This window comes from Mus musculus, chromosome 4 (genome assembly GCF_000001635.26).
Source record: "Mus musculus strain C57BL/6J chromosome 4, GRCm38.p6 C57BL/6J".
Lineage (NCBI taxonomy): Eukaryota > Metazoa > Chordata > Mammalia > Rodentia > Muridae > Mus > Mus musculus.
Genome location: NC_000070.6, coordinates 112,883,150 through 112,906,067, shown reverse-complemented (window position 1 = coordinate 112,906,067; position 22,918 = coordinate 112,883,150). Strand labels below are relative to the sequence as shown.

The 22,918-nt window shown below is 35.5% G+C and overlaps 1 protein-coding gene across 1 annotated transcript in view; it reads left to right on the top strand.

Annotated features, from left to right (window-relative positions):
* The window catches only part of Skint6 (selection and upkeep of intraepithelial T cells 6), a 482,358-nt gene that overhangs the window by 380,906 nt on the left and 78,534 nt on the right, over nucleotides 1-22,918 (top strand). The window contains exons 28-32 of the mRNA NM_001103199.1: nucleotides 6,058-6,120; nucleotides 7,905-7,967; nucleotides 11,160-11,222; nucleotides 14,028-14,090; nucleotides 22,367-22,429. Coding sequence (NP_001096669.1) covers nucleotides 6,058-6,120; nucleotides 7,905-7,967; nucleotides 11,160-11,222; nucleotides 14,028-14,090; nucleotides 22,367-22,429 — 315 coding nt within the window. The remainder of the gene's footprint in view (nucleotides 1-6,057; nucleotides 6,121-7,904; nucleotides 7,968-11,159; nucleotides 11,223-14,027; nucleotides 14,091-22,366; nucleotides 22,430-22,918) is intronic.

Genomic DNA, 22,918 nt, shown 5'->3' with positions numbered 1-22,918 from the left:
AGCTTGAATTGATGTTTAGGTTGAGTTATTCAAAACCTAATGCAGTCAGGATGGGATGTATAGAGGACAATGTAGAGAAAGAGTCTCCTAGGTTCACACATATAAAAATGTGACAGCTGGATCACTAGGGACATTTTTGCACAAATGTTAAATACTATATACCAGAGAGATTAAAGGAAGTTTTAAAGACTGAAAAAGAGTTTATGGAAACCATAGTTGATAAAACTGCATAGGGAAATTACTGGGCTTTTCATGATGAAGGTCAGTAATTCCCTCCCAACATATGTGGTATATGTTTCTTTCAGGTAAATAGTGACACCACACATGGAGATTTTCATTTATCAACATTCAATAACCATAAATATCTGATAAAGAAAAGAAGCTATGGTGAAACTCATGAAATGTTAGGACCAGTGCAGTAAGCTCAGCAGGCTAAAACCACACTGTTCCTTTTCAGGCCTTTGTGTTTGAATTGCACACTATGGCACAGACTGGGGGCAGGCATGATAGCAATATTATCAGAATCTCTGAAATAACATCACCAAAATTTTTGAGAAGAAAACTTAGAGAATATTGATTGGATTGTAGATGGATAGATGTGTCACCTCTCATGTTTATGCACTTAATTAGAAAAACCAACACTGATTTTTATGATTAAATAATTGATGCAAAGCTTGATATATTTACATTCAGTGCACATCCTCACTCATGTTTCTCAATTAGTGCTTTTAGTCCTCCATAACCAATTGACTTTTCTTGAAGTAAACAGTAGTGAGCCTTCCAAGATCCTGTCCACCCAATGTAAAAGATATTTCACTGTGTAAGGCAGTGAAAGACAATGTTTGACATGGCAGAGTAAACTGAGACAGGCAAAGAAGCATTATGGCAATGGTGAATGGGTTCAAAGCGTAAGACTTCTGGTAATTTAACTTTCACTTGTTATTCAGGGACCTCAAGTTTCTTTCTTCTAACAATTACCTTCTATTCATAGCAGCAGTGGAAAAGAAACTTGGCATTTTTTCCCTTTGACTAGGGGAACATCACTGCACAGGATAGATGCTCAGATTTCATTAACGATTCAAAAGCCAATGAAATAGAAATAGAAGGATGAAAGAAAAGAAAAGAAAGTAAGGAAGGAAGGAATAAATTAGGGAAGGAAGATAAAGAAACAAGAAACAAAGAAATATAGAAAATAGAAAAGAAAAAAAGGTGCACACGGTGTCTTGAATACTATGTGTGGATAATGCAGATGAGGCTACATAAAAATTTGTTGTTGCTCCTTATTTTTGTATATAATTATGATAACTGATCACATAGTTTTAAAATTGTTTGTATATTATGTGACCTCATAGTATGTTTAAAGTAATAGTTCACGTCGTATGGCTATAAGTCTGAAAGAGTTACAGCAGAATTGTTTATATGTTTCCACTAATACTACTACCTAACTAAACATTAACTTTTTTATATCCCCATAGGTTCATTATAAGATTAAAACAATACTTTTATGTCATAAGTTAGCATGCTTTTGTCAAGACACAAATCATCTGCCTTGTGTCATTAGTGTGAAGCCCTGTATAGATAAACTTGTCCATGATTCATTGTCTATCCCTGTGCCTACATTAAATTGCCCATTCATTGTTTAGGACCTTTAGTGACAAGATAGTGGCCTCATTTGGAATCTAGATTGGATGTTACCAATGATCCTAATTTGTTCCGTACCTGTCTTTTTTCTTTTTGCAATTAGCTTGAGAAAGGCTGAGTTTGACAGACCTCTATGTGGAGGATTTTTTGTTTTTTGTTTTTTGTTTTTTGTTTTTTGTTTTGTTTGTCTTTTTGTTTTGTTTTGTTTTGTTGTTGTTGTTTTTTTCTTTTTTCTATGGGAGGCTTGAAAGTTACTTATATCAATGTGGGAGTTCTGTAAAATCATTATCTGGAAATATGGAATCAAATTTGTGTATACAGCATTGCTGCATCAAAGTACATCTTCAAACTGACTCTGCAGGAAATTTGCCCAATAGAGAAGCCTGATGCCCGGGAATCATCAGGGTATGTAATCAAGGCAAGAAAGGTATAATATCTGCAGCAAGTAGAAATCCTGGGATGAAGTCTCAAGGAATACTGCATCTTAGAGCACACCCTTCACAGTAATAAAACATGGAGGGCCACATCCCGAAGACAAACTTGCTTACCATGGCTGTTGTAGATGGCTTATGACATAAGGCTAACTCATAAGGCTTTTATATTTGAAAAAGCAACTATTAAAACAAAAGTTGGGTGTTTTGTTTGACTGTTTCTTTCTTTTTTGTTTAATTTTTCAAGCTACCATATCGAACTAAAAATAAACAAAAAGTCATAGGTTGGAGCCAAAAAGAAATTAGAACAAATGTTGAATAACATGGAAAAACTGAATACACTGAAGAGAACACCTAAGGCCAATGAAGACCTAAATCCACATAAAACACCTAGGCTATATCTGCTGTTATTAGATATGCCAAAACTAGATTATAAGGTCTCAAAAGTAAAGATACAGTACTCATAGCTTACATTATATGAAAATCAGAATCCAGAATAAGATATACCTGGAAGGTACTTCCCAGTGTTATGGCTTCCATACTTCCAGATCTTTCAATGTAGACTACCGTTGTTTTGCCAAATAGCTGTGGAGTTGCTATCAGACTGGTTTTAAAACAATTGTGTTTTTACCCATAAGTATTTCTCCTACTGGGAACTGTAGGGCAACCTGTTTTTGGCAGTCACTTTGAAGAATATAATTGCAACTGACTAAGCTTTTGAAAATAAGTGAACTTTGTTTTAACATAGGGATTTAATAAATAGCCATAAAATGATAGATATCAACCATCTCCGAAGTTTGGAAATTGCCATGAAATATTACGAAATTGATATGAGAGATGAATGAAGTACTGAAGTGCTATTTATTTCTTTACTATAGGAAAAAGTTACTTTGTAATGAATGATGTAAGACTTCATAACATTTAATAAATTAAAATGATCAGGAATCACACATGACTTAGAAATCTCATGACTCTCATTCCCATTATTCTTTTTTAAAATCAATGAAAAATATTTGGTAAAAAGATCTTTCCTGGAACTTGTCCATAAGCTGAATCCAATGTAGTTAGTATTTTGGAATTATGTTATCTTCATGAAATATAGAAATATGAGAAATATATGATTTTGCGTTAATTCCTGGTGTGGGGATATTGAGATTCTTCACGTTATCCAGAGCAGATGACTATAATTTATTTTGTGCTCTAGCTGGAGTAATTTTGTCAGCTGCAAATGTGTGACAATTACAGTTATGGAGAATATTAAGAGGGCATAATAATTTCTAGTGCACATAGTATCGATTTTAGTTCTCTGTTTTGGTTGTTCAAGGTTTGGATGCAGTTTGTTAGTATTCATGTTTAAAGAAGAAACAACAACAATAACAACAAGAAAAAGAAATTAGATTTGAATTTCTCTTTCTTTGTTCTCACCATTTTTTACTTTTTTAGTTTATCTGGTATTAGGGGGATGAATGGCTTGAAGAGAGATGGAGGAAGTTGAAAGAAAGAATAATGCACAAAAGAAAAAAGATCAGCTACAATTAAAATATTGAAAGTGAGAGAATTTGGAGAAAGAAGATCCCACAAATTAACTAATACACAAAAATATGAGACTATACAGAACTTGACATTTGAGGTCAAATACCATTGGAAAAATCACAGTGAAAGATAGAAATACAGTTACCAAAACCATACACTACTGTGGGTGCCAACAAGTGCTTGCTGACAGGAACCTGATATAGCTGTCTAATGAGAGGCTCTGCCAGTGCCTTATAAATACAGAGGTGGATGATCTCAACCAACTATTGGACAGAGCACAGGGTCCCCAATGGAGAAGCTAGAGAAAGGACCCAAAGAGCTGAAGGGGTTTGCAGCCCCATAGGAAAAACAACAATATCAACCAACCAGTACCCCCCAAAGCTCACAGGGACTAAACTACCAACAAAAGAGTACACATGGAGGGACCCATGGATTCAGCCACATATGTAGCAGTGGATGACCTTGCAAGGCATCAATGGAAGAAGAGGCCCTTGGTCCTGTGAAGACTCAATGCCCCAATGTAGGGGAATGCCAGGACAGGGAATTGGGAGTTGGTGGGTTGGTGAGCAGGGGAATTGGGAATGGGATAGGGGATTTTCAGAGGAAGGAAGGGGATAACATTTGAAATGTAAATAAAGAAAATATCTAATAAAAATAAAAATAAATTTAAAAAGGAAAGATAGGAATATATTTTTTACAATATGACAGAAAGCACATATTGTGTCTGCTATGGCTGGATACTTTCTGCATTTCTCTGAGAGGGAAATTTTCTGGTTATCTCTTCCTCCTCATATATTCTGTTTTCAAACATAGTTTAGAATAATTGCTGAGCAGTTTGAAAAACTGCAGGTGTATATAGAGGGATCTGAGAAGCAAAGCAGGCTGAGATCTGAAAACAAATTGGGTCACTCTATTCCCTCTTTTCTGAATGGATGGCATAATTACTTGTGGGTGTGAAGGTATTGTCCCAGGTTTTGGAATCACTTAGGAAGGGAGGAGCACAAGAAAAGAGACATCACAAATGATCAGGCTCTATGCGAGGTAGCTTACAGGAGAAAAATAGGTAAAGGAACTGTGCTGGAGGCTGGTGGCTCAGAGAAATATTGAAAAGGAAGGTAAAATATGATGAAACAGACTGATGAAAATAAAAAAAAATATTTAAACTCACACCAATCATGCTAACAGTGTTAGAGGATGGTTATCCTGCGGCTCCATGACCACCATCAACTTTGATAGTAGTTGTATATGCCTGCTGATGATTTGGAACACTTAAGATGGCACTGTATAGAAAGACTACATCTAAGGTATTTACAAATAAGCCATGGTTTTATAAGTAACGGACTTGACTTAATTGAAATAAATTATTAATTCCTGTTCATCAAAACAAAGATAGTCTGTAAATGGTTGGCAACATCAGTACAAGAGGAAAGTTTACAATTGTAATGGTTAACATACAAATGGATGAATCTGGGAATATTGAACCATGAACCAAAGCAAGTGGATTGAAAATACTCAGAAGTTTCAAGGTGAAAGGCAGAGCTCTGGCATCAAAAGTCAAACTCAATTTCATCATGTTAAAAAGGAAAGAGCAATGTAGTTTTTCAGCTTAAGAACTTAGGGTAAAATTTCAAATGCTAGAAATAGTTCTACATCATTTACAAGTATTGTACAAACTTTGGAGACTCCTTCCCTGATTTCAAAATAGTAATGATCTCAATGGTGAACAAAATCATATGAGAACCAGATGCAAGAAAGGTTTTTTTTTTTATAAACAACTTGTTTGAAATTGTGAATATCTTATGAACAACAAGTCATTAGATCATTAAAGTCCCAGGCACCACTTAAGAATGATTGGAGAGGGATACAACTAATATCGGTTCTAAAATATGTCATGATAATATACTAGGACATATTATAATTAAGATCACTGATGTCTAAATGCCTAGTTGTCCACTGGCAGGAAGCATGCTCAAATGAACAGATGTTGTGAATAAGGTACAATAGGTCTCTGGTCTCAAAGTGCCTGATGTTTTTATTGTGGGAAATTTGCTCATTTGCAAATCAATTGCAAACAAGGCATCTCTAAGGACAATGTTTATCCTAGGCATAAAAAAAAAAGCCTACTCTTCCATGTGTGTTCATTTTATGAGGTAAATGTTATCATTGGAACAATGGATGTAGGTCCAAGAGAGATCATCAAAGGCTTTACGTGCCATCATAAAATGAAAAGGGGACTTAGCTGAAGGCAACACAGCAAAAACTACAGGCCATTTGCTTCTTGTCAGCCAAAAAAAAATAAGCAGGCTGAATTATTTCACTGAAGCAATGCAAGTCTAATGCATGCTTCTGTGGGCAGTGCTCATCTAGATGATAAGAGATAAACAATTAATCTATCCCACAAAAACTCAGTGATATAAAATTACTAATCTAATTTATGCTCCTTTGCCTACAGGAAGAGAAAAGTTGCTCTTGGACAGAATTCAGCAGATTCTTCAAAGTTCAAGTGTGAATCCAGGTATGATCAATTAATTTCAAAAGAGAAATTAAACCCATGATCTGTGAATATATTGATATAAAATTTAATGCTGTTAGTAGGAGTGCCTAGCTGCTACTGTATCCCTAGCTTTAGGGCATTTCTGTACAGGAGAAAGAGCTGAAGTGTTTGGAAATATAGAAAATGTTAATTTTCAGCTGTTCATGATCCACAACCACAATTAAAATTTCAAATGAAAAGTGTAGAAGTCTACATGTGACTATGGTATGCATGCATGGTGGTGTTTAATACAGCTATAAATAGTATAATTGATATTTTGTGGCATGAGAAAAAAATAAAAGTAAATTCATATTATAACTGAAATGCAGACATACAGATATCATGATTTTCAACTTTGTAAATTGGAAAGTTTACATGTATATGAGTAAATTGTAATATATGTGTGATACTAATGGAGTAACAAGATGGTCTAGGAGTTATACCGAAGCCAACGACAGGAAAAAAAGAAGTGGGGAAGTGCAGAATGAATATCAAATTATTTTTATATGTTTGCATGAAAATATCTTAAAGAAAATTATCTGTTTATGTGATACATGTATGCCAATAAAATAAAATCCTCAGACTCATGTACATTCTTGCCGTAGTTCTTTCTGACAAGTGCCCTTGCAATATGCAGTATGGCCATCATCTAAGCAACTGGGAGTGGATATGTCTCAATGTATTTAACCATTTTTTTCTTCTTGCAATATTCTCTGCTTCTTCAGTGGAGTTTCTAACAAAACCATTTCAAAGAAATTATAGTGACTTTGTATTTATCAAGTTGAAACCACTTTGACACTTGTGATTGCAATCCAATTTTATGAGGAAGCTGAAAGGTGAAATGTATGTGTCAAAAATGAAGATGCATAGAACTATTCAACATTATAGCTATCTAAATTTAATCACCCAGGCTCAATTCAGAAAAATATTACCCATAATCGTATGAGCAATAAAAAATACACTCTTTGGTTCAAACTCTTTAGATGCCTTCACTGATTATAATCTTATATTGGTTTCAGTGGCAAACCTAATCATATAAAACCAGAAATAAGGCAGGTTAGTATAGAGATGTTGGTGTTGGAAAAATGTGAATATATTATGAAAAAGAAGTTCTTAGACCACTAAAGTCATAGGTGTCAAATATGGAGTCATGGAGAGGGAGGAAACTGATATTTATTCTGATGTGCAGCATACTAATTTGCTAGGTCATACTAAATCTAGAGATCACCAATGTATAAATGCCTAGTTATTCAGCCACAAGAAACAGGGTCATATATAAAGATATTGTGAACAAGCCGCTCTAAGTCTCTGTTGTTAAAATATCTGTTGATTGATTATGGCAAATATCGACATTAGAACACAATTGTGTAAAATTTTACTCTAGGGGCAATGATTGTCTTAGGTATAAATCAGAAGAAACCCTCTTTTTTCAGAGTGATCCTGAAGGTCTGTTCATTTGACTAAGGAAGGTTTACTGTGGGATCAATGAGTATAGAAACAAAAGTGGTACACCAGGACTACTTCTGCCATCAGAAAATGAAATGGGGACCTAGCTGGAGGCCAGGCAGCGAAAAGTACAGACCATTTGCCTCTTGTCAGGCAGAAAATTATAAGCAGGCAGAAACACCTCAATAAAGTTATACAAATCTACACCATGCTACTGCAGTCCTGCTATAGACATGGCAAAAGATAAATATCATAATTCATCCTACCAAAACTCAATGATATAAAAATAACTAATTGAATTTATTTGTCTTTTTCCCTAGAAACAAAATGTTGGTTGTTGAAAAGAATTCAGTTCATTCTTGAAAATCCCAGTGTGCATCAAGGTATCATCTTTGAAGATAACAAAAAATAATTTAAACCTTTAGTCTCTGAACAAACAGAGATACAGTTACATGGTCTACTGAAACTACTCACCTGCTACTATATCCCTTGTTATAGCACAATGCTACTCTAGGAGAAACAACAGGAGTGTTTGAAAGTACAACAAAATTTGTTAATTATCAGATGTTAATGATTCGAAGCCAAAATTGCATTGCAAGTAAATGGCATTGGAATAGGAGGAATGGTAAAAATAGGATCTTATGTAACTGTGATTTCACAGAAAACTTAGAAGTTAGGATAACCCCTTTAAAAGGTTTACACACAGTTCATAGGAAGTAGTAAGTTATCAAAGATTAATAAAATGTATGAGGAATTAAATGTGTGAGAGTATAAGTTTAAATGGGAAAGTTGGGTCCTTATGTGAATTACATGTCTATAAATTTATGAGAAATGGATCTTTTTCAACAATAGGACACATGGTTAATATTATTGTAATTCAAGAAATAGACACTGATGAAATTGCTTCTGGATACACTAGGGGAAGATATTGATTTATCTCATGAAAACCAACTTCTGGCTTTGACAATTTTCAAACACAAGACATAACAGCAATAGAGTTTCCAATTTAACTAAGGAGCCATGAATGAAATGCCAAGAGCTTGCCTCTGAAAATTATTACCTCACAAGGCTTTATGGATAGAGCAATGGCACATGCCACAATAAATATGATAGGAGCTTGAATATCTGGAAAAAGTACAGCTAGAGGCAAAACATACAGGGGAGTCTGACAAACCATGGCCATACCCTGCATTCTAACAAAAAATGAAAAATTGAAAATGGTAACATATCTTATCATAGGATAGAATAATTCAACAAATGTGAGCATTACAGCCAAGGAATTCCTTTACATTCTGTATTACCTATGGACATGAGAGTAAATGATGTAAAAATCTGCTTTTTATTGCACTTTGTACTAAGAAGAATGAAGAAATTTTGCTCTATTGTACCTACTTACACCATAAACTAGTTATCAGAGAAAATGTCTTCTACAGGGAATGTTAAATAGTCAAAATCTATGTCATTATTTGTGCAAGAAAATGTGTTGTGTTATAACGACCAGATATAATTTGTAGATAAATTCTCTAATCAATTTTTTTTCTAGTAATTCTAATTTTTTATTAGATATTTTCTTCATTGACATTTCAAATGCTATCCCCAAGGCCGCATATACCCTCCCCCCACCCTGCTCTCCAATCGACCAACTCCCGCTTCCTGGCCCTGGAATTCCCCTGTACTGGGGCATATGATCTTCGCAAGACCAAGGGCCCATGATGCGATTTTGGTGGCAGCTTCTGACCGAGATTCTTCAGAGAAAAATTTTAAAGATTCACAAACCACTCCAGTGTGCTGGATGTGAAAGTTTGATATGACTCAACTAAAGTGGCCATGCAAAAGACTATATTTGATGTTTGTGAACAGAGGGGTAGAATGCTGTACATGAGCACATGGTATGAATGCATGGTGTTGTTTCATTCAGTTATAAATAACAGAATTCTTCTGTTTAGGACATAATGTGAATGTACCAGGAAATGAATATTTTACCTAATACAACTCTGAACTACAGATATCATGATTTTACATTTTGTGGACTAGAGCGTTTATATAGACATGTTACCATGTTGTTAATAAGTAGTTAATAGAAGATCAAATATGAAGGTTATTATATTCTGGCTTTGAACTTCATTAATTTTGCAGAGCCCCATGGTAGTATGTGATCTTTAAGAGGTAGAAATGGTTTTGACAGATCTGAAGGACTTACACTGTTATTTAGGCTGAGTTCATAAAAACTTAATGCATGCTGGGTGTGGTGGCACACGCCTTTAATCCCATCACTCAGGAGGCAGAGACAGGCAGATTTCTGAGTTCGAGGCCAGCCTGGTCTACAAAGTGAGTTTCAGGACAGTCAGGGCTATACAGTGAAACCCTGTCTGAAAAAACAAAAACAAAAACAAAAACAAAGAAAAAGAACAAAAAACCCAACTAAACAAAAACAAACAAACAAAAACAACAACAAAAAAACCTTAATGCAATAAAGATGGGATATATAGAAGATAAAGTAGACAAAGGGGTACACCAAGTTCATACAAAGATGAATGTGAGAGCTGGCATGCTAGTGACTTTTTCACTAAAATATCAAATTTGATGTATCAGGCAAGAATATTGATCCATAAAGCATAACAAGTAGAACCAAGACATACAGAGAGCAGGGCAAGGGCAATACTCTGATATGCAAGTTCAGAAACAATTTGTCCATGCTGAAAAGGAAAGTCCAATGTTGCTTTGTGGCTTTAAGTTCTCAGGGAAAAGCTTCTGGAGCAAAGAAAATTCCTACCTTTTTTACAATGATTATACAAGGTCTGAAGAAGCTTTCATTGGTTACAATCTTATATTGGTTTCTATGATAAATCTAAAAATATGAATACCAGATTCAGAGCAGGTTTTCAAAGGCACCTTGGTGTTTGAAAAATGTGAATATTTTATGACAAACATGTTCTTAGACCATTAAAGGCCTAGGCACAACCTATACAAATTGGAGAGGGGAAAAATTGATATTGGCTCTGATATGTAACATGCTACTTTGCTAGGTCATATTACACCTAGATATAACCAATGTGTAAATGCTTAGTGATTCAGTTGTAGGAAACAGTATCATATATGAAGATATGGAGAAGAAGCTTCTCTAAGCATCTGGACTTAACATATCTGGCATTTTCATTATGAGAAATTGTGTCATTTGGAAACCAATCGTGAACAAGTCAAGTCTAAGGGCAATACATTTTCCTAGGATCTAAATCAAAATGAAAGTCTCTTTGTCAGAGTGATCATGGAGGAGTGTTCATTTGATGAGGGAAGGGTTACTCTTGGAACAATGAGTGTAGATCCAACAGAAGTACACCAGAACTTTTCCTACCATCAGAAAATGAAATGGGGACCTAGCTGACATCCAGACAGTGAAAAGTAAAGGCCATTTGCTTCTTGTCATACAGAAATACTTCAGTGAAATTAAACAAGTTTAATGCATGCTACTTCAGGAAGTACTGCTCTAGAATTGGGAAAAGATAACCATCTTACTCTATCCTATCAAATTCAATGATATCAAAATAACTAACTGTATTTTTGTCTTTACCTGACAGAGAAAAAAGATTTGCTCTTGGAAAGAATTCACTTGATTCTTCAAAGTTCCAGTGTGCAAAAAGGTATCATCATTGAATATATAAAAAGAGAAATTAACTTTGTTCACTGAAAAACTAGAGATACAGTGTAATGGTATTAGTGAATTGCCCACCTCCTACTATAAATCTTGCTCTAGGGCAAAACTACTCTAGGAGAAACAACAGGGATATTTGGAAATACAAAAAAAAAAGTGTTAATTTTCAGTTGTTTAAGATCAGAGGCCAAAATTAAAATTGCAAGTAAATGGTACTGAGATAAGATCCATGGTGGAAAGAGCAGTATGTGTAATTATTATTTCACAGAAATCTTAAATCTCAGAATGGCCCCGTTGAAGGGTTTATCCTCAGTTCATGGGAAGTGGCAAGTTATCACAGATTTAAAATAGAAGATATGAAGTATTAAATATGTGAGAGTAGAAAGTAAAATTATAAAGTGTGGCCTTATGTCAATGACTTGCCCATAAATTTCTGGGAAAGCTATCTTTTACAACAGTGGGTTGCATGGACAACATTACTGTGATTCAGGAGATAGCCATTGATGAAATTTAGAGTGATATTGTGGATGATTTGGTGAAAGATGTTGATATATCACATGAAAAGCAAACCCAGTTTTTGCCAGTTGTTCAATCACAAGACATAACAGGAAAAGAGTTTCCAAGTTGAAGGAGGAGCCATGATTGAAATGGTAATGGGTGTATCATGAAAATTATTACTTCACAAGGATGTATAGATAGATCCATGGAATTTGACAAAATATGTTAGAAGTTTGACCATCAGGTGCAAGTGCAACTAGAGGCAAAAGATACAGGAGTCTGCCAAACCATGGTCATCTCCTGCTTTGTTATTTTTTAGAAAAAGAAAATATGAAAGTAATAACAGATTTTAGAGATGAGAATCTAATAATTCTACAAATATGAGCATTAGAGCCATGGGATTCTTTTCTTTTCTTTTTTATTACCTGTGCACTTGAAAATAGTTGATTTAAACACTTGCTTTTTAACTACATTCTGTACTGAGGACAGAGAAAATTTCGCTCCATTATAACTACTCATCCCATAAACAGATATTGAGGGGGGGGTTTGTCTACAGGGGATCTTAAATAGTCCTCCTCTATGTAAATATTTGTGCAAGACACGACTTTTTGCAATAACCATAGGACAAAATTTGTAGATAAATTCTTCAATCAATTATTTTTATTAGATAGGTAGTATTTTGTTGTCAGCTTCTGATGGAGACAATTCAGAGAAAATCTTTAAAGAATCACAAAACACTCTTCTAGGCTAAATGTGAAAGTTTGATTTAACTCAATCTTAAATGTCCGTGCAGAATAATCTATTTGATGTATGTGAAGAGCAGAGTAGAAAAATGTCCATTAGTATATGGTATAGATTTATAGTGTGTTAAATTCAGCTATAAAAATAGAATTCTAATTTTTAGGGCATAATGTGAATACAACAGGAAACTAATATTTTAACTGAAACAATGCCTAACTACAGACATTATGATTTTCCTCTTTGTGAATAAGTGTATTTACAGACTGTTTACAATGTTTTTAATAAAGTGTTTATAGAATCCCAAATATAATGGTAATTAGATTCTGGCTGTGAACATCAATAATTTTGCCAAGACCCATTCTACGATTTGACTTTTGATAGGTAGAAAAGTCTTTGGAATATAGGAATGACTTACATTGTTATGTAGGTTGAGTTCTTTAAAACTTATGTAATAAAGATGGGATATATAATGGACCAAGTAGAAAAGGGGTTTGCTTGATTCATCCAAATATGAATGTGACAGCTGGCATTCAATGGACATTTTCACTAACATATCAAATTCTATTTATCAGGAAGGAATAGTGATCCATAAGGCATAACCAAGATACTCAGAGAGCAGTTGTTACATCATGGGCAATACTCTGCTATCCAGATTCAGTCTGCCATGCTGAAATTGAAAAAACAATGTGGCTTTGCAGCTTTAAGTTTTCAGGGAAAAGCTTCAGGAGCAAAGAAATTTTCTACCTTATTTACAAAGATTATACAAGCTTTGTAGAAGCCTTCATTGATTATAACCTTATATTGGTTTCAGTTGTAAGCCTAGTCATATGAGAACCAGATGTAGGGCAGGTTTTTACAGGGACCTTGGTGTTTAAAATGTGAATATCTTATGACGAACAAGTTTTCCGACCAATAAAGTTTATGGTAACACTTATGGAAAGAGGTAAAACTGTTTTGGTTCTGATATATAAAATGCCAATTTGCTAGGTTGTCCTATACCTACAGATCACCAGTGTGTAAATGATTAGTGATTCAGTTGCAGGAAACAGGATCTTATACAAAGTTATTGTGAACAGGCCACTCTATTTCTCTGGTTATAAAACATCTGGTACTTTTATTGTGGGTAATTTTAGCATGTGGAACACAATTTTGAACATTTCAACTCTTTCGGCAATATGAGTCCTAGGTATAAATCATAGAGAAAGCCTCTTTTTCTGAGTGTTTTTGAGGGAGTGTTTATTTGATTAGGGAAGGGTTACTATTGGAACAATGAGTATAGTTACAAGAGTGGCACACCTTGTCTTTTCCTGCCATCAGAAAATGAATTGGGGACCTATCTGGAGACTAAACAGTAAAAAAGTACGGGCCATTTGCCTCTTGTCAGCCAGAAAAAGAATAAGCAGGCAGAAATACCTCCATGAACTTATACAAGTCTAAACATGCTACTTCTGGCAGTGCTGCTCTAGACTTGGCAAAACATAAACATCTTACAGTATTCTACCAAATTCAATGATATAAAAATAACTAATTGTATATATTTCTTTTTCCACCATAGAGACAAAATCTTTGCTGTTGGGAAGTATTCAGTCGATCCTTCATAGTTTCAGTGTGCAAAAAGGTACCATCATTGAATATTTCAGAAGAGAAATTTAACCTTTAGTCTCTTAAAAACTAGAGATACAGTGTAATGGTATAAGTGAATTGCCAAGTTCCTACTATATACCTTGCTCTAGGGCAAATCTACTCAAGGAGAAACAGCAAGAATGTTTAGAAATTCAAGAAAATGTATTAATGTTCAGTTGTTAAAGATCAAAGACCAAAATTATAACTGCCAGTAAATGGTACTAAAATAAGAGTCATGGTGAAATGAGGTGTTTGTGTAACTATGATTTCACAGAAATCTTATATCTCATAATGGCCAGTTAGAGGGTATATTCTCTATGCATAGGAAGTAGTAAGTTATCACAGATTTAAATTAAAACAAAGGTATGAGGATTTAAATATGTGAGAGTAGAAAGTAAAATGTTAATATGGGGCCTTATGTTGATGACTTGCCCATACATTTCTGGGAAAGCTATCTTTTACAACAGTGCATTGCATAGTAAATATTACTGTGATTCAACAGGTAGCCACTGATGAAATTTAGGGTGATATTGTAGATGCTCTGGTGAAAGATGTTGACATGAAAAACAACCCCAGTTTTTGCCAATTCTTCAATCACAAGACATAACAGGAAGAGAGTTTCCAAGTTTGAGGAGGACTTGATATTGAAATGCCAAGAGCTGTAGTTTTAAAATGGTCACTTCATGAGGCTGTATCAATCGATATGTTAGGAACTTGATCACCTGGTACAGGGGCAACTAGAGACAAAAGATTCAGGAGTTTGCCAAACTGTGGACATCCCCTGCATTTGTTATTTTTTAGAAAAAGGAAAATCTGAAAATGATAACAGATGTTAGAGTTGAGGATTTTACAGTTCAACAAATATGAGCATTAGTGCCATGGGATTACTTTCCTTTCTTTATTACCTGAGTACTTGATAATAATTGATTTAAAAACTTGCTTCTTTAAAACTACATTTCATACTGAGAAAGACACAGAAAATTTGGCTTTATTGTAGCTACTCACCGATAAACAGATATCAGGGGGAAGTTCTTCTTCAGGGATTGTTAAATACACCACCTCTCTTGCCCGAGCTAGTATCTCGCCGGCAAGAATTCACTCAGACAACTGGATCCTTCTATGGCAAAGCTTTTATTGCTTCAACATAAGGAAGACCCCGAACCCGGAAAATGGCACTGCTTATATAGCCCTCAGCGTGACGTTCGTTTCAGCACCTGATGTGGCGTGACAGCACCTGATTAGTTGCTCACCCATCACCCCATTACTATGCCCTGAGATGGGCAGTGACTGGGAGTGAATTCACTCTTGCACTTGCACATAAGGCTTGTTTACTAGTTAGGCACGGTGGAAGCCAGCTCCATCTTATAATGGCAATTGCTCACGGCACAGCTCTCCACACACCTCTTTGTCAATATTTGTGCAGGACAAGACTTTACGCAATAACCATAGGATATATCTTGTAGATAAATTCCCCAATCAATTAATTTTATTACATGGATGGTATTTTGTTGGCAACTTCTGATACTTCAGAGAAAATCTTTAAGGAATCACAAACCACTCCAGTAGGCTGGATGTTTAAGTTTGATAAACAGGACTCAATATTTTGCTTCATACAGGAAACCCACCTCAGGGACAAAGACAGACACTTCCTCAGAGTAAAAGGCGGGAAAACTATTTTCCAAGCAAATGGTCCTAAGAAACAAGCTGGAGTAGCCATTCTAATATCAAACAAAATTGAATTCCAACACAAAGTTATCAAAAAAGTCAAGGAGGGGCACTACATACTCATCAAAGGTAATATCTACCAAGATGAACCCTGAATTCTGAATATCTATTCTCCAAATGCAAGGGCATCCAACTTCATTAAAGAGCCCTTAGTAAAGCTCAAAGCACACAATAATAGCAGGGAACTTTAACACCCCACTCTCTTCAATAGACAGATCCTAGAAACAGAAACTAAACTGAGATACAATAAAACTAACAGAAGCTATGAATAACCAATATCTGCAGAATATCTTATCCTAAAACAAAAGAATATACCTTATTCTCAGCCCCTCATGGTCCCTTCTCCAAACTTGACCATATAATCAGTCACAAAACATGCCTCAACAGATACAAAAATAATGAAATTATCCCATGCATCCTATGAGATCACCATGGAATAAGGCTGATCTTCAATAACAACATAAATAATAGAAAGCCAACATTCATTTGGAAGCTGAACAACACTCTACTCAATGATAACTTGTTCCAGGAAGAAGTAAAGAAAAAAATTAAAAACTTTTTAGAGTTTAATGAAAATGAAGCCACAACATACCCAAACTTATGTGACACAATGAAAGCAGTCCTAAGAATAAACTCATAGTGATGAATGCCAGAAAAAAGAAACTAGAGATAGCACACACTAGAAGAACCACAGCACACCTAAAAACTGTAGAGCAAAATGAAGCAAATTCATCCAAGAGAAGTAGAAGACAGGAAATAATCAAACTCAGGGCTGAAATCGAACAAGTAGAAACAAAAAGAAATATACAAAGAATCAACCAAACCAGGAGCCAGACTAACTAGAGGGCAATGTGACAGTATCCTAATTAACAAAATCAGAAATGAAAAGGGAGACATAACAACAGAACCATAGGAAATCCATAGCATCATTAAAAGACAAAAGGCTATACTCAACAAAACTGGAAAACCTGGATGAAATGGACAATTTTCTAGACAAATAACTGGTGCCAAAATTAAATCAGGAACAGATTAATGATCTAAACAGCCCCATATTGTCTTATGAAATAGAAGCAGTCATTATTGGTCTCCCAAACATAAAAAAAAAAAAACAGGACCAGATGTGTTTAGTGCAGAGTTCTATCAGACCTTCAGAGAAGACCTAATTTCAGTCATCCTCAAAATATTTCACATGATAGAAACAGAAGGTACTCTAACCAATTCATTCTATGAAGCCACAATTGCACTGATATAAAAACCACATAAAGACCTAACAGAAGAAGAGAACTTCAGAAATATTTTCCTTATGAATATTGATGCAAAAATACTTAGTAAAATTCCCAAAAAAATGAATCCAAGAACACATCAAAACGATCATCCCTCATGAGCGAATAGGGTTAATTCCAGGAATGCAGGGATTGTTTAATATATGGAAATCCATCAATGTAATCCACTATATAAACAAACTCAAAGACAAAACCCACATGTTCATCTCGCTAGAAGCTGAGAAAGAGAAAGCATTTGACAAAATCCAACACCCATTAATGATAAAAGTCTTGGAAAGATCAGGAATTCAAGGCCCATACCTAAACATAATAAAAGCAATATACAACAAACCAGTAGGCAACATCAAACTTATTGGAGAGAAGCTTGAAGCAATCCCACTAAATTCGGATACTAGACAAGGCTGCCCATTTTCTCCCTACCAATTCAATATAGTACTTGAAGTCCTAGACAGAGCAATTAGACAACAAAAATAAATCAAGGAGATACAAATTGGAAAGGAAGAAGTCAAAATATCACTATTTGCAGATGACATGATAGTATATATAAGTGACTCTAAAAATTCCACCATATAACTCCTAAACCTAATAAACAGCTTCAGTGCAGTAGCTAAAACTAACTCAAAGAAACCAGTGGCCTTTCTGTACACAAAGGATAAACAGGCTGAAAAAGAAATTAGAAAAACAAAACCCTTCACAATAGTCACAAATATTATAAAATTCCTTGGTGTGACTCTAACTAATGAAGTGAAAGATCTGTATGATAAGAACTTTATGTCTCTGAGGAAAGAAATCAAAGAAGATCTCAGAAAATGGAAAGATGTCCCATATTCATGGATTTGCAAGACTAATATCGTAAAATTGGCCATCTTGCTGACAGCAATCTCCAGATTCAATGCAATGTTCATCAAAATTCCAACTCAATTCTTCACAGAGTTAGAAAGGTCAATTTGCAAATTCACCTGGAATAAAAAAAATTGAGTATAGCAAAAGCTATACTTATATTTATCTCAACAATAAAAGAACCTCTAGTGGAATCACCATGCCTGACTTCAAGCTGTACTACAGAGCAATTATGATAAAAACTGCATGGTACTGGTAAAACTATAGACAGGTAGATCAATGGCATAGAATTGAAGACCCAGAATTGAACCCACACACCTGTAGTCACTTGATATTAGACAAGGGACCTAAAACCATCCAGTGGAAAAAAGACATCATTTTCAACAAATGGTGCTGGCTGAACTGGAGGTTATCATGAAGAAGGATAGGATTTTGATCCAATCTTAGCTCCTTGTACAAAGTGCAAGTCTAAGTAGATCAAGGAACTCCACATAAAACCAGAGACACTGAAACTTATAGAGTAGAAAGTGGGGAAAGCCTCGAAGATACGGGCACAGGGGAACAATTCCTGAACAGAATAGGAATGGCTTGTACTGTAACATTGAGAATCAACAGATGGGACCTCATAAAACTGTGGTACATTTACACAATGGAGTACTACTCAGCTATTAAAAAGAATGAATTTATGAAAATCCTAGGCAAATGGTTGGACCTGGAGGGCATAATCCTGAGTGAAGTAACACAATCACAAAAGAACTCAAATGATATGTACTCACTGATAAGTGGATATTAGCCCAGAAACTTAGTATATCGAGATATAAGGTACAATTTGCAAAACACATGAAACTGAAGAAGAACAAAGACCAATGTGTGGACACTTTGCCCCTTCTTAGAATTGGAAAAATCACCTATGGAAGGAGTTACAGAGACAAAGTTTGGATCTGAGACAAAAGGGTGGACCATCTAGAGACTGCTATATCCAGGGATCCATCCCATAATTAGCCTCCAAACGATGACACCATTGCATACATTAGAAAGCGTTTGATGAAATAACCATGATATATCTGTCTCTTGTGAGACTAGGCCAGGGCCTAGCAAACACAGAAGTGGATGCTCACAGTCAACTATTGGATGGATCACAGGGCCCCCAATGGAGGAGCTAGAGAAAGTATCCAAGGAGCTAAAGAGATCTGCAACCCTGTAGGTGCACCATTATGAACTAACCAGTACCCCAGAGCTCTTGTCTCTAGCTGCATACCTATCAAAAGATGGCCTAGTCGGCCATCACTGGAAAGAGAGGCCCATTGGACAGGCAAACTTTATATGCCCCAGTAGAAGGGAACTCCAGAGCCAAAAATGGAAATGGGTGGGTAGGGGAGTGGCGGGGGGGAGGGTGTGGGGGACTTTTGGGATAGCATTGGAAATGTAATTGAGAAAAATACGTAATAAAAATATATTTAAAAAATTGCAAAATTTCTGTAAGGCAAAAGATACTGCCAATAAGACAAAAAGGCCACCAACAGTTTGGGAAAGGATCTTTACCAATCCTAAATCAAATAAGGGACTAATATCCAATATATACAAATAATGCAAGAATCTGGATTTCATAAAATCAAATAACCCTACTAAATGTGGGGTACAGAGCTAAACAAACAATTCTCAACTGAGGAATACCGAATGGCTGAGAAGCATTTAACAAAATGTTCAACATCCTTAATAATCAGGGAAATGCAAATCAAAACAGTCCTGAGATTCCACCTTACACTAGTCATAATGGATAAGATCAAAAATTCTGGTGAAAACAGCTGCTTGAGAGAATGTGGAGAAAGAGAAACACTTCACCATTGCTGGTGGGATTGCCAGTCTGGAAATAAGTTTGGCAGTTCCTCAGAAAATTGGACATAGAACTACCGGAAAATCCAGCAATACTTCTCCAGGGCATATACCCAGAAAATATTCCAACTTATAATAATGACACTGCTCTACAATGGTTATAGTAGCCTTATTTATAATAGCCAAAAACTGGAAAGAACCCAGATGTCCCTCAAAAGAAAAATGGATACAGAAAATGTGGTACATTTACACAATGGAGTACTACTCAGCTATTAAAAACAATGAATTTTTGAAATTCTTAGGCAAATGGATGGATATGGAGGTTATAATCCTGAGTGAGGTAACTCAATCACAAAAGTATGCACATGATATGCACTCACTGATAAGTGAATAATAGCCCAAAATCTTAGAATACCCAAGATACAATTTGCAAAGCACACGAAACTCAAGAAGATAGACCATAGTATCGATACATAGTTCCTCCTTAGAATGGGGAACAAAATACCCATGGAAGGAGTTACTGAGACAAAGTTCAGAGCAGAGCCTAAAGGAATGAGCATCTAGAGACTGCCCCAATGGGCATCCATCCCATAAACAACCACCAAACCCAGACACTAGGCAGATGCCAACAAGAGACTACTGACAGGAGCCTGATATAGCTGTCTCCTGTGAGGCTCTGCCAGTGTCTGGCAAATACAGAAATGGATGCTCACAGTCATCCATTGAAAGGAGCACAAGGTCCACAAGGAAGGAGCCAGAGAAAGTAGCCAGGGAGCTGAAGGGGTCTGAATCCCCATAAGAGGAACACCAATATGAACTAACCAGTACCCCCAGAGTTGTAAGGCAAAAGACACTGTGGAACTTAAAAGAAAACACACTGGAAATTGTGGCTCTAGCTATATATGTAGCAGAGGATGGACTAGTTGATCATCAATGGGAGGAGAGGTGCTTGGCCCTGTGACTGCTCTATGCCCCAGTATAGGAGAATGTCAGGACCAGGAATTGGAGAGGGTGTGTTGGGGAGCAGGTAGAGGGGGTAGGTGGTAGGTGCTTTTCAGAGGGAAAATTAGGAAAGGGGATAACATTTGAAATATAAATAAATAAATTATCTAATAATAGTATAAAAAAGTCTAGCATACTTAAAAGATGCCAATAGGAGAAAACATGTTCCCTTTCCATAGGTTGGAATGTTTATGATATCAATACTACCCAAGGCAATTTACAGAAATAATGAAGTATTCTGAAAAGACTTCTGAAACCTCTTTTGTGGAATTAGGAAAACTTATCTTAAAAAAGAGTCAACTTCAAATCAATTAATTTGGGAATAATAATATTTGCGAGAATAATCAAATCAATGTGACACTGGCATCAAGATAGGCATACTGAACAGTGGAGTGAGATAAAGGGTCAGGAATCAACAACTTAGTGTGTGATCAACTGGTTTCCAATAGAAATGCCATGATGATTGAATGAAGAAGTGGCCTCTTACCAAATTCAATACTAAGAAAGTAACAGCATGAATCAAAGATACAAAGCTACAAAGTCCTTTGGAGATAGCTAGAACAAAATCTTCATGACTTCATTTTTCATGATGAATTCTTGGAAATGGCACCATAGCCAAAGAAAACAAGGTTTTTTTTTTTTTCCAAAAATTTATCAAATTATTTGATATTAAATTATTTATTAACAACAAAAAAGAAAGAACAATGTGGGTTTGCAGCTTTAAGTTTTTAATGAAAAGCTTCAGGAACAAAGACAATTCCTATCTTACTTACAAAGATTATACAAGATTTGTAGAAGCCTTCATTAATTAAAACCTTACATTGGTTTCAGTTGTAAACCTAGTCATATGAGAACCAGATGCAGGGTAGGTTTTAATAGGGACCTTGATTTTTAAAAATGTGAATATCTTATGACGAACAAGTTTTTCAACCAATAAAGTTCACAGTAACACTTATGGAGTAGTGGAGAGAGAGAGAGAAAGCTGTATTGGTTCTAATATGTAATATGCCAATTTGCTAGATCATCCTGTACCTACAGATCACCACTGTGTAAATGATTAGTGATTCATTTGCAGGAAACAGGATCTTGTACAAAGTTATTGTGAACAGGCCACTCTATTTCTCTGGTTATAAAACATCTGGTACTTTTATTGTGGGTAATTTCAACATGTGGAACACAATTTTGAACATTTCAACTCTATCGGCAATATGAGTTCTAGGTATAAATCATAGAGAAATCCTCTTTTTCTGAATGTTTTTGAGGGAGTGTTCATTTGATGAGGGAAGGGTTACTATTAGAACAACGAGTGTAGTTCCAAGAGTAGCACACCTTGTCTTTTCCTGCCATCAGAAAATGAATTGGGGACCTATCTGGAGACTAGACAGTGAAAACGTACAGGCCATTCGCCTCTTGTCAGCCAGAAAAAGAATAAGCAGGCAGAAATACCTCCATGAACTTATACAAGTCTAAACATGCTACTTCTGGCAGTGCTGCTCTAGACTTGGCAAAACATAAATATCTTACTTTATCCTACCAAATTCAATGGTATAAAAATAACTAATTGAATTTATTTGTCTTTTTTCCCTAGAGACAAAATATTTGTTGTTGGAAAAAATTCAGTTGATTCTTCAAAATTCCAGTGTACATCAAGGTATCATCATTGAAGATATCATAAGCAAAATTATAACTTTGGTCTCTGAAAAGGAGGAGATAGAGTAAAATGGAATTAGTGAAATTGTCCAGCTGCTACTATATACCTTGTTCTTGCAAAGCTACTACCATAGAAACAACTGGAGTATTTGGAAGTACAAGAATGTGTTAATTTTCAGTTTTTAAAGATCAGAGTCCAAAATTAAAATTGCAAGTAAATGGTGTTGAAATAGGAGGCATGTTGGAAATAGGAGCTTATGTAATCATGTCACAGAAATCTTTTTAAATTAATTAATATTTTTACACTCCATATTTTATTCACCCACACCCCATTCACCCTCAGACTGTTCCAAATCCCATACCTCCATGCCACCCCCTGTCTCTATATGGATGTCCCCAACACATATGCCAACTGACCTCTAAACACCCTGGTGCCTCCAGTCTCTGGATGCTTTGGTTCATCATCTCTGAATGAATAAAATCAGAGGAG